This window comes from Psittacula echo (genome assembly GCF_963264785.1).
Source record: "Psittacula echo genome assembly, chromosome: 1".
Classification (NCBI taxonomy): domain Eukaryota; kingdom Metazoa; phylum Chordata; class Aves; order Psittaciformes; family Psittacidae; genus Psittacula; species Psittacula echo.
In genome coordinates this window covers 85909288-85922724 of record NC_137735.1, presented here as the reverse complement: position 1 = coordinate 85922724, position 13437 = coordinate 85909288, and the positions used below count along the sequence as shown (strand labels likewise).

At 44.5% G+C, this 13437-nt stretch overlaps 1 protein-coding gene across 3 annotated transcripts in view; it reads right to left on the bottom strand.

Annotated features, from left to right (window-relative positions):
- The window catches only part of LOC308231570 (putative RNA-binding protein Luc7-like 2), a 37473-nt gene extending 24474 nt beyond the window's left edge, over window positions 1-12999 (bottom strand). The window contains exons 1-2 of one of the 3 annotated variants that reach the window (XM_080637163.1): window positions 12739-12999; window positions 12503-12623 (exon numbers count right to left, since the gene is read on the bottom strand). In XM_080637163.1, coding sequence (XP_080493289.1) covers window positions 12503-12623; window positions 12739-12876 — 259 coding nt within the window. In that variant the 5' untranslated portion in view covers window positions 12877-12999. Of the gene's footprint in view, window positions 1-688; window positions 760-8968; window positions 9333-12502; window positions 12624-12738 lie in introns of those variants that run through there. The other 2 variants (XM_080637162.1, XM_080637161.1) reach the window with 2 other exon arrangements.
- Between the last annotated feature and the right edge of the window lie 438 nt (window positions 13000-13437).

The window sequence follows — 13437 nt, the reverse complement described above, 5'->3', positions numbered from 1 at the left end:
ATCACTGAAAACCTACTGGTGAATTACTGAAGCAAGAAGGGCTGCTGGGGAAAAAAAACCCCAAAGACATAGAATGAGTTCGGATAGCAGCCTTTTCCATTTCATCAAGTACTTTAAAGACTGTAGATACATTTTGCGTTAAAGTTGGGGGTTTTTTTATGGCTTCATGACCTCAAATACTGAGAATTTTGAATCTATTAATTCAAGAAGCCAAATTCATTACTGAGGTAACTACAACAGAGGGGAATTAAAAAAAAAAAACCTATCTTATTAGTCAAGTCTTTCTTCTTATGTAATCAGATTTTTAAATATCAGTTCTATGCATAGGATGCTAATACGTACCATTTTCAGATTGGACAAGTTTCATATTATTAAGCAAAGTAAAGTTTCCAAGGACACCACATACATAATTTGCCTGCGGGATACAACAGTTAAAACCTGTAACACACACACACTAAAGACAGCTTCGAAGCAGTTCAACAATAGGTTTTCTAGAGGGCAATGTTGTGGCTTAGTTATACCACAAAAATATTCAGACCAATCCCTTTATAATCATGCCTGCTACTGCAGTAGAGTTTTGCCTTTTGTCTCGTTGGTTTTTAGGAGGTGGATCCATATTTTTTTTAAAACACATAACTGCGTTTGTTCCACATTCATTAACACATCTGAAAAGTTATTGATAACTCACGGCTCGGCGAATGCGGGGCCTTTCTGACACTCCCTTGCAGATTGATGTAGGCAGGCAAAGATACATTGAACCTTTATAAATAAAACAAGGGGCCAGATTGTTCAGTTTGTATAGAATAATAGACTCTGCCAGCAATTTTAACACAGCATCTAGAAATACACGTTGACTGTAAAGATTCTTCCATATAAAGACACATGAACAAAATGAAGAAAAGTATTTGAAAGAATACAGCCAATGGCCCAACACCATTAAGCTCTCAGGAGCCAAGGAGTTACCAAGACCAGATAACTGCTGAAAGACTCCTTGTTCCTGAGGAAAAGTTGGCAAGTAGTATTTTCCCAGATGTTACCTCAACACCTAGACTTAGCTTTTTCCATACCCCTACCACAACTAGGAACTGACACTACTGCTGCAATACAGTCTTTATAAATCTAAGTGGCTAACATGATAATCACAATGACTAAACTAAGGCAACATGGAGAGGGGAAGTAGCAGCAAACCATCGATGACAGCCTTAAGATCACATTCCACACTTACATTTTAAACATCTATTCTTTCTGCACTATGCCTTTAGTGAGATATTCACCTTTTCCTTCCTATGAAAAGCAGTCTCACACATTTGCATTTCTTTCTAATCTTTGTTGTCTCAGTAGAAAAGGTTTATTTTTAAAAGGCGTCATATATTATGACTGAATTTTGTGTGCCTCTGGCAGCTCATTCCTGAGTCTGAAAATGCCTTTATTTCTTCATGAATTTTGTGAGCTTCAATATCCCTGAACAGTGTAGACCTGCTGGCAAAGACAGAAGATGCATTCTGCTGCTGACCCGCAAATGAATCATCTTGAATAGATGACGACCTGTGGTATGCATGGGTTGCTGAGGAGGGAGGGCTGACGAAAATCTATGGATCAACTATACAAACGACATTCAGCCTATAGCAAAAGAGGCTTTTGCAGATACCTTTTAGCAATTAAAACAATGTGAACAGAAGTGGTTTTAAGCCAAGGACTTCAGCTGTATGTCAGATAACCAAGACAGTACTTCTTTGTCAAACTGTACATAGGTTGATGTACTCTTTGTATGGTCAAGTGAATGCTAAACAATATTAAAAAAAAAAAAAAATCATTATATATTATGTAAGAAGAAAATAATACATATGTACAAAGAAGCTGCAGTCATCTAAATTTTAGAAGTATCCTGAAATGTTTAAAAAGGGGACACTATCACCGATATTTCAGACCTTATTACAAGTCCTATTTTTATAGGTAAATAATTAAATTAGCTCAGAATAGCAACTATTTAACCCTGCCTCTGAAGAACAGCAGAGTATTCAACTACTTGGTCTTTAGGACTCATGCTCATTAAAGAAATCAAAATAATTTAGCAGGGCATTACAGGAGTCAGCATCTACTGCTGCAGCCATCCCTGTGTTTCCAATTACATTTTCTCCATTAAAAAAAAAAAAAAAAATTCATATAATTGATAAAATTTATGATACCGAAAAAATAAATTTTATTTTCTTCAAGAAGGAGCAGCTTTAGTTTTACTTTATGTACCTGCCCCAAACCACATTTCTGTGAGAGACTGCTTTCCAGATGAATGGAAAACTTTGAAAAAGAATTGAAACAATTCCAGAAACTAAGCCAAACATCAAGGAAATTTCTACACTTGCACATCTCATATATTTTGTAACAATAAGGAAATTGCAAACTAGAGACACAAATATTAAAGAGATGATGGCAGTAACATAAACTTTCTAAAGGACATTCGTATTAAATATGTTGACTACAAAATCAACATCAATATTCCAGATGAATGCAGACTGCTGATTAAGGAACACCCGGAGGTTAAGATCACAATGTGTGCTTGTACTATCCAATTCACTTTGAACTCTTAAGTCTAACCTATTAACAGCCTCCACAATGTCATTCTTGTTCAGTATTATTTTAATGACAAATGAGAGGAACAAACACTTATGTATCAACAATCCCTAGCATTATAACATGCTTATAACAATGATTTACTTTATCCAGCATCTCTTACTATTCTGATTTATCCTAATAACACACTATCAACAACAATCCCAATGCGTTGGTGAAAGTTACCCTTTTTAATCTAACTATAACCTCTAATCGCAAACTAGTGGTGCAATCCATACAAAGATAATGATGTGCATTTTCATGCTTCTGACCTCCTGCATTAAGCTACATCAACCAAAACAGGGTAGCTTTCCACTCAGGTGTTTTGAGGCATGAGTCCCATCACACTGGCAGGGGATTCTGAAAGCTTCACTCACAGAGAGCTACTTACTGGGTGGAATATCAGGTTAAAGACTTCATATCAAATTTCATCAGCAAAGTAAGCCCTGTATAGCAAGTATTTAGCATCATTATTTAACTGAGGCTTATGTGGTCACAGAAGATCCTGCTCCTGCTACACACTTAACAGGCAGTTAGTTGTGATGTTCTTGTCACTAACCCTGGATACATCTTCGCCGTAACACCTTTATAATAATTTATTACTAAGCAAATTGCTTCTGGTTTACTCTATGACTAAATTAGTATTTGCAAATTCAAAATATAATGAAACCATTTTCAGCTAATACCTTACAAGTGGAACCAACATGGGAATCTTTTTCTATGAGGTATGAATGTGAAGTAGTCCATTTGCTTCTTCACAAATGCCATTTCGTATGGTGTCCCATATCCAGAGCACAAAAATTCCTCAAGTCCCTAATTTTTAAAGGATAAAGTTCCAGAACTTTATAATGAAGCCAGCAAATACACACAATTCACCAAACATGATCGTTGCTCTTAAAGCCTTCTGGTCACTCTTGACGGACAAATGAAGACTTTTAACAAAGTTCATGTGTTGCTACTACTTTCAGACTTCTGAGTTGATATCAATTCAACATTTTAGGTGGGTTTTGGAAATATCTGTGTATAAAAGATACTTTTTTCTGCCTTTCCTCTGCTCCTGATCCTTACTTTAAAGGAGAGCTCTCAGAGAAGGCTCTTGGCTCCCTAACCTGGCTCTCCGCCTGAGGCTATCAGTCCTCCTGTAACTGACAAGAAGATACTGAAACTTCAAAAGCACATACTACCTTCCACCTTTATAGAGTATAAAGCAAAGTGGAAAACAACATCTATGCAGCCTGATAATACCAACATCAACACACCAGCCATCCTTATATACACACATTTCCCATATGGAAATGATTAAAAAATGGGTTACAACTCATAGATTGCACCTCTGTTACCATAAAAAGTGTGTCACCAAATGCCGGATGGCTAAGATAAGCACAGGGGTGTCACTTCAACTCTTCCCAAACAAGTTGGACAGAAAAGTCACACATTAGTAACCAATTACTAAGGGTAACTGAAGTGGCTAGTGTAAAACAGAAAAAACTGATTAAGATGTGAATAGATGCAAAAAGGATATTTTAAGTTTCAATGCCAGAAGAAAGTGACCTAGAACTGAGTTAAAGACTCCAAGCACAGTGAGCAGTTCAGTCAAAAACCTAGCAGATGAAGCAAAAGAGTTGCTAATTGGCACTTCATACATATAGGTTCTATACATCTAAAAATTTTTCTGATAATTATATAAAATAGAATTTGTTAGGATGCTTGGGAGAACATTTTCATGACCACTTGTAAGCCTCAGAAGCATGCACAAATTTACTTTTCTCTTAAGAATAATTTAAGTAACTTGTTTTGTATTTCTAGACTATAACCTAATTTTGATGTATTGGCAATTATTAAAAACAAAAACCAAAACCACCACCACGTTTCTTTGCAAGAGTGAAGTCCAGCAGTTTCAAGATGTGGTTCCAGGGCCATTCAGATTTGCTCTGTGTCTGCACTACAGTCAGAAGTAATGATGCTGCTCCACCCTCTGCTTCTAAACAATTCCTCACATCAACTCTAGCACTTTGCAAGGTGAGCAGATTACTGACCTGGCAGAAAAAAAACCAGTTGAGCAATATAAGCTGATCTAAGACAAAATGGGATTTCTACAATCAGGCCTTTTAAAGAAAACCGGGCAATCTTTGCTCAATTCAGTTATATTCTGGAAGAAAAAAAGAAAGAAATAAAATTCCAGGGGTACTAATATAGTTACCATTTCACTCCATTTGTAAATTAATCGATTTATATAAAACAATTATGATCCCATTCATAAGGGTCACTTTTGTTTTCTAGAGGATATGGATTGCAAAAAAAGGGTTTGCCTAAATATTATTTAAAAAAAAGTTCAATTAATTTTACAGTTGAAAAATAGTACTAAAAAAAAAACAAACAAACACAACAAAAAAACCCACCAAAAAAAACCACACCACACTTTTCTATCAGCTTATCTCTAATACTTCTGAGTGACAAGTTCCTGCAGCTCTGGTCATCAAGAATAAATTCAACTTGAACTAACCTTTTAATTATTGACATAAGTAACAAAAAGTCCTTTAGTGTAACTGCCAGCAGTAAAAAAAATAATATAACAAACACATTCTTATGTAACCTCATAAGATTAGCACCTGGTCTTCAGCACTCTATTTCTCAGTATTTGGGAAACCCACGCTATGTGTTTAGTAGCTTACATTTAAGCCTCTCTAGTTAAGTATGCCAGGTTCTCAGCACATCAGTAGAGAAGGACATACTTCCGAGAAAATTTTGTTTTAACCTGCAGTCATGACTATATTAAATTAGTCCAGATTTTACTAACATCAAAATCTAAGCCACTGTAAAAAAAAAAAAAAAAAGTTTTGGCATGGTCCACATCCAATCCTCCAATCCAGTTTTCCACTTCTTATCAGAAAAGTGTGCAAGAGAAGTTAAAGTTAGGTATATAAGGAATTTTAAAACACACCTGTTTTTAAATAATGTGCTTTTCCAGGTGTGTAAGAGAACCATACATGCCATTTACAGAATGGTTTCATTGTATTAAAAATACAATTTCTTTTTAGATACCACAGATCAAGTATCACAGAAGTGGTAAATGCTCCACCCTGGCAGTGTTCAAGGCCAGGTTGGACAGAGCCTTGGGCAACACAGTCTCTTGTGAGGTGTCCCTGCCCATCACAGGGGGTTGGAACTGGATGATTTTAAAGTCCTTTCCAACCCAAACCATTCTGTAATTCTGTGAAGCCTAACAACTTACAACTCATTGGAAACTCCTGAAGAGCATCTGCCAAGTCCCTTCTGTTTCACTTGTCTGTCAGCTGTCTGTCACATGAGCAAAGGCAAGCACAGCACTGCCTGAACCTCCCATCCTGGCAGGTAGCAGGCAGAAGTTCATCACACATTGAGTGACGCTGTGTGACGACAAGCGCATTATCCCACTGCCAAAATTCAGACAAGAGAGGAAGCGGGTTGCCAAAGTCACACAGCTCTCAGATCTCCCTGCCTGCAACAACAGGGGAAGGGCAAGGAGCAGGCCTGGAGCAATATACCTAGTTGTAAGACAGCCACACATTGGACAACTCTGTTTGAAATGAGAAGGCTCCTTAGCAGCACCGTTTATTTTTCAGAAATATTCTTACAGCTCAGTGGGTATTTTCTGAATCAATTTGACCAATACAGAACTGTGCTTTCTAGGTGTTCTCAGAGCTTAACAGCAAATCCACAAAAACATTTAATAGCTACATCCTCCAACCTTCTCCATTCTGGCCCCTGGGACACCAGTTACAATGAGTGTGCAAACTTTCACAAGTTACAGCCTACAGCTCACCTCCTAAAACCACGTTTGAGCATCCGATTGTGGAACATTTTCCAAAGAGCACATTCTCTTTTTCTACAAATGATACTATAAGCTAAAAAGTAATATAGACTACATATCAAGCCACTACCATTGGCTTTGAACTGAGTTCATTCTATACCCACTGAATAGATTAAATATTTGATCTGTCTCTTCTCATGTAAGGAAGAATTTCAAACTTGCATTTTAGTCTCTTCAACAAAACAGAACAACGAACCAACAAAAACAAAAGGAAAAAACAACCCCCAAAACTCACAACAGCCAAAACAAAACTCCCTGAATTGTAAAGCATAAAATTAGGTTAAGAAATTAAAAAGCGCTTTGGTAATTCTGAACAACATAAGCCACAAACATCAACCAAAGGCAATGGGGACCAGTAGTGAAGTGAAACCTACCCTCTACAAAGAAGTGAAAAAATTGCATGTTCTAATGAAAATCTGCAATTTGCATATTACTAGAAACAGAGTATTTGTCAAAGGTGACAGGAACATAAAACCCCACATGATTCCAAACCCCACTACTCTCAAGGTTAGCAATATTTCAATGACCTTGAGCCTGGCCTTGAATTTAGTAAGTAGCAGCTCTGCAGAAAAAGGATGACTTTCAATCCCTGTGCATACTTTGGTTTAAATAATACTCCACTGAATTTAAAACAAAACCAAAACCTAGAATTGTGTTACACTGAGATCTTTAGTTCCTCACTTAATCCAATAATGGAAGCCTGTTTTGCAAACAGTCTTTCCTCCTTATCCTTCCCCATTCTGCCCATTTCATTTAAATGCTGCTTCTCTAACTAGTCAGATTTTAAACAGTTCAGCAGATGTGGTTTGGGAATTACAGGGCAAGTGGGGTGGGGGAATACAGCTGTCAATAAAATAACTGCTTTTTCATAAAGCTAAAGGAAATATAGCCTGAAATGGCTTTTCTCGGTTTAGATCTTAGTCACTCAGCATTTTTAAGCAACTATCACAGGTAAATCATACCAATGAACAGAAAACACATTCATAAATGTAAACAGTCACACAGCACACACACACACCCCCAAGCTTTCTGTGTTGTCTTACATAGCTCTGAAACAGCAATCTAGGTGCCAGCACTGGGAAGACTTGAGTTTCATGTGTATGGTTACTTTGCCAAGCACTTGGACACATGCAGCCACAACAGGAAGCATTCAAAAATCTTCTGGGGCAAGTCTAAAACACCCTAAATCAGGTCCTGCAGGATGACTACTCACTAACCAGCCTTGCTTGGGAAGGCAATCTTGGAAGAACAATAGTTTTCCAATGAGATTATCATGCCCTTGTTTAAAAACAACTACAGGCACTCAGCAGAAGGCATTAATGATACACCAGGTAAGTGAAAACTAGTTACATTTATTTAAAATACTAGATTATAAAAAAACAAAAAAAGCTGTCAGATCACATTACCCCACTACCAACAGATGACTGGCACCATACAAGATACAGCCATACAATATGTAGCTCATACATTCTATTTGGTGCATGGGAAAACAGGTAACCATTAATTAAGCACAAAGGCTCAACAAACATGTAACACATCTGCAAGAGCGAGTACAACGTGCAGAGCATTTGAATAATCTCCAATTGCTGTCTATCCTCGGGTGCAGTATTCCCTTGTTTATACGTAAAACACTACACAGCATAACGGGAACCGCTCTTTTTTAGCAGCCTTCAAGCTATTCGGATTTATGGGCGACTTCCAGTTCAAACTCTAATGTCAATTGCCACACACCCTGACAAAAATTCTGAGAAGCTTTACACAGCGATAATCTTCAGTTCACTATGTGACCCCAGCGATCCCAAATCTGATTGTGCATGTAGTATGTCCCTCTTGGGATTACTGCCTCTAAACGCTAAGCTTTTAATTAGCTGTTTGGGTCTCGTTTGTTTTTAAAAGACTTAGTACACTTGCGTTAACTACACTCTCTTTCAGAAAGCGACAGCCATACCCACCTGCTAACTGAAATGATGGTTTGGGTCAGACTTTACACAAAACTGTACCACCACCAAAAAAACCCATCCCCAAATCCTGCTCTACTAAAGCGAGTGCTGGTTTGGAGGGGGGATTCTGGTTTGTTCCCCCATAACCTCAACCTAGCAAACTGCTGTCTCCCTCAGCGAAAGCTGCGCGGGAAAGCTCAGCGCGCGCACCTTTAGCAGCGCGCTTTCACCGCGAGGCCTGGGCACCGAGGAGATCCGAGCTTAAACCGCAGCCGAAACGGCAGCGCGGCCTCCCGGCTGGCGCTGGCAGCTCGGAGCGGGGGAGGCGACGTCTGACTCCCCCAGACCCCGGGGGCGGCAGCACCGAAGGCACCCACTCCGCCGCTGACCTACGGCCTTCAGCAGGCCCCGCCCCGCGGCGGAAGGCGGGCGGGGAGCGGGCCCCGGGCCTACCAATCACGGTGAAAGAACGGCCGGCCGACCTGCCCGGTACCACCGTGACCTCAGGGGCTTCGGCGGCTCCACCCCGTCTCCCTCTCCCCCGCCCCATCCCCGGCCTGGGGGCACTTACCGTCCCGGGACGTGCCCATGAGCTGATCCAGCATGGCGCGCATCTGGGCCTGCGCCGACATCTTGAGCGCGCGGGGGGCCGGCCCGGCCCGGCCGAGTCACGCCGACAGCGGCCTACAAGGCCTGAGGCCCGGCGCGGCGCTCAGCCCTCCCACCCGCGTCACTGGCGGGCCCGGGCGGAGCCGCTCCCCCGGCGCCGCGGGCGGGGGAAGGGGGAAAGCGGCAGCTGCCTTTGCCTTTCGCTGCCGGTGGGAGACGAAGCAGGAAACCGATCCCGCGTGCCTTGGTGCCGCCGCCTCCCCTCTCCCCTCCTTTCCTCCTTCTTCCCCTCACGCCTGCCACGCGCGCGCGCCAGCGGCAACGGAAACCCGCGCGCACGCGCCCTCGAGCCCCCCCACCTCAGCCGCTCCGCGACGTCAGCGCGGACGGGTCTTGGCGCCCGCTGATTGGCCACGGCGTGCGGTTTTCGGCCCGTGACGCACTGCGCGGCGAGGCCCCTGATTGGGCCGCCAAGCCTTTCGCCGGGCTGGATTCCTGGGGCGAGTGGATTGGCAGGGAGGTCCCGCGTAACCACTGTGACGTCCGCGGGTCAGCGGCGGTGGGGCGAGGCGGGGCAATGGGGGTTCTCTTCCCGCTCCCGGGGAGTGGGAGCCGGGCATTGCCCAGCACCGGTGGGCCCGACCCGAGTTTTCATCCTCTGTGAGAGGAGACCGAACCGGACGTTTGCCGAGGGTCGGTTCTGACGTGCCAGAGCAGGTGGCTAGGCTGAAATTAACGCAAAGCCGGAGGGGGGGTCTGGTCGGGTAACGGGCGTCGCTCGCAGCCCAGCCCCGATCTCTCATCCCCTCTCATCGATAGGACGCTCACCGGGTGACGGGAGCGAGTTTAGACCCGCGACTGCTCGGACGGGTACGTACGCCGGAGCTAGCGCTGACGGAATAGGCTGCCCAAGGACAATTCCTTTCTTGAACTGACACTCAGCTCCATTTTGACGGCTTCGTCCTTCTGTCAGTGCAGCGATGGTGGGACTGCTGAGAAAAGCTGCTGTAACACTCGCTTTTTAGAGAACCTCCCTCATCACTGACGGTACTGATGGTTGTTGCAGCTAATTCGGCGTACAGAGCACCGAGATCCAGTCTCAAAATGACTATTTCTGTATTTTTTTATCTATCCTAACACCTGCGTTTGCAGCTCTCCCTTTCTTAACCACCGTGTTGCCATCTAGCGCCCAAAAGTTCTCAATGACCGTCACAAGGATCAGTTGTCATCGGCCCCGACCAGACTCGTGCTCAACTTTGACGGTATATTTGAGAAAACACAACGTATAAAGCCATTAAAACTCCCGCCGCGCTTAATCTGGGTTTCACGAGGGCTTGCAGAGAAGATGAAACGCTCAGATAGGAATCTTCTGTAGCACGTTCAGGAAAAGGTTTCCTACCCGGTGCTCCTCGGCTCCTCAGAGCATGGCCCGGCTTTGGGTTTTCTTTTAACATGTAAATTTACTTTTGTTAGTCATTACATTACTTTGGATTGAAGGGGATGTAACTGGAAGAGGTACCAGTACTGGTTAAAATTTTCTTTATTTAGCACCTTAGCATGTTTGAAGAAAATTTAAAAACTTTCTCTATTATTTGTAATCACACTGTACAACCTTAGCTTTAGGTACTCCTTAAAGAGCATCTATTTCTGTCCAAATTTCAGCTTTTCTTCCAGAACTGGTTTCAATGAGACAATTTATTTTACTTCCACAACAGTACACCACAGCCAGCCTTTGGATGCAGCAAACCTTCAGTCCACCTGGAAAGTAAACTGCAGAATGAAGCAGCTGCATTAAATAACTGGGAACAACAAATACTTTGCAGCCATTCTCAGGGTATAGTGACCTCCCCTGATTTTCATCTACCGCTGCAAATCAGTTGGTACTTTCCCACCTAGGATATCAAAACTTGTCAAAAGGACACCCAGAAGTTTTAGCCAATGAGACATGGCAAGAACTGCAAACCTGATCTAGAGAACCTTAAAGTTCACATCTCTGTACTTTACTTGAGTCTCCCCAGTTTTAAGTATCTGTTGTGCCTAATACTAATACCTAATACTTTGGTATTAAACTATCTCTGAGTTTTAAATACAGAGTAAGGAAAATACATAGATTTAGATGAAGTCATCTTATTTGCAGTGCTTTTCTGCCAGAATAGCTTGTTTTCCTAGGTAGTAAAAAACAACAAAACAAACACTTTTTTGTTAGCTTTGCTTATAGTTCCTGCCCCACATAAAGCAGCCTCATATTTTTAGCCATTATAAGTTGCTCAACATAGTAAAGACATGGGCCTGCTCAGGTGAGTCCAGATGATGGCTAACAAAATGGTCTGAGGCTGAGAGAGTTGTGGTGGTTCTGCCCAGAGAACTGAAGGCTCCAGGGAGACCTTACAGCGGCTTCCAGTACCTAAAATGGCCTACAAGAAATCTGGAGAGGGACTTCTTACAAGGGTAGGTAGGGACAGGACAAGGGCGAATTGCTTTAAACTGACAGAGGCAGTTCTACATTAGGCATGAGGAAGAACTTCTTTACTGGTGAGGCGCTGGCACAGGTTGCGGAGAGAAGCCGTGGCTGCCCCAACCCTGGCAGTGTTTAAGGCTGGGCTGGATGGGGCTTTGAGCAACCTGCTCTAGTGGCAGGTGTTCCTGCCCATGGCAGGGTGTTGGAACTGGATGATCTTTAAGGTCCCTTCCAATCCAAACCATTCTGTGCTTCTATGATTATTAGAGATTTCTTATGTATTTTGCATATAATCCAACCCTTTTCTTAGAGGAAAGCAGCAACAATGCAAGCCAGTATTTCTTTCTAAAAGAAACTTGCTGTTCCAGATTGCAAGACAAGAAAATGGCAGTTTGGTGTATCTAGTGTCATTAGCAGTAATCAGCTCACTTTAGTGAGATTCAGTGTGTGAGAACAGCATAAGAAGCCTACAGTCTCAGAGCCAACTGCTCAGAGACACTGGGAAACCTGTAATGCATGAAGTAGTATTTGGCTTTTTGAATTGTTGCCACCAGCTCACCACCATGGAAAAAGTAATCTTCAAGATGAAAAAAGAGGTTTGTGCTGCTGCTGCACTCACCAGGATCCAGTGATGTTCCCAAGAAGGCACCTTCGGGTTTGGGAGAGTAGAAAATTCCCTATGTACAGAGTGTGCTGGTAGACCTACAGTAAAATAGGCCAGTTCTCTCACCTACAGTTTTGAAGGGGGAACTAACAACCCTTGCACCTCCTTAAGCAGTTTGTCAGCAAAGGCTGTTACCTTTTCTCACCACAGTCCTTCTCTCATTCCATGACAGCTGCCTCTCACATCACACCACACCTGCAACCCAGAACTGACAGAAAGCACAAGCCAGAAAACCCCAGCCAGTTTCGATGATGATAAGACCTTTATTCGGGAATAAACAGGTAACTCAACAGAGTCACCTCAGCCTTTCCCTCCCGGCTGCTGAGGCAACCTGAAGCCCACCAGGCCGGCGACCTCCTCAGGCGAGCGCTCGCCCCGGCCGTGGTACTCCTGGTGGAGGGCCTCGTGCTCCCGGACGCTGCGGAGCAGACAGAGGTAGGTGGCAGCCTGGAAGTGCAGCTCCTGCTGGGCCCGGCACAGCTTCTCGCTGGTCACCTGCAGAGAGGAGCCATGAAGCCCCGGGGACTTCACACCCCGCCCCGTCTCATCTCCCCGGGAGAGAGAGACAGGAAGGGATGGGTGAGGGGAACAACCCCCCCCCCGTGAGTACCAGGTTGGCGCGGAAGGCCGCAACGATATGCTGGTAGGCGGGTGTGTCGCGATAGGGGCGGCCCGCCCTTCCGCTGGCGTGGCGGAGCTCGCGAAGGAGCCCGCGCAAGGTCCGCAGCGGAGAGCCCAGCGCCGCCATCTTGCGCACCTCTCCCCCCGACGGCCAATCGAGCGCCGCCGCCTCCGTGCGGCAGCCAATAAGGAAAGCGGCCGAAGGCGCGCGGGCGCGCGGACTCCACGCTCGCGCCTGCGGCCAGGGCGGGCTGTCGAGTGCCGAGGCGGGCGATCGCCTCCTCCAGCCCTCTGCGCTCGGCGGAGGTCAAGTGGCGAAGGTCGAGTGTCGAGGCGAGGCCGCGCCAAGGCTCGTGCGCTCGGTCCTTCTCTCTCGCGCCGGGCCGTTGGTTTGGGAGCGGCGCCTTCGGGCCGCTTGCCGGTCCCGAGCGGGGTCAGTGGGACCAGCGGAGGGGCCCGTCCCGCTGCGGGAGAGTGAGTTGGCTCCGGCCTCCTCCCTCCCCCGCGCAGCCCACGTGTGTGTCCCAGGTCTCTCGGTACAGCGCGATACAGCCCAAGGGGGGCGCTCAGTGATCCCAGAAAACGCAGACCCTCTGGGTCTCTGGAAAGTGAACGCGGCTGTAACGCTCCAGAACGGCCGCCGGGCTCTGCTGTCCCCTGGGTGCAAGAAAAAAAAACAGTCCACCCC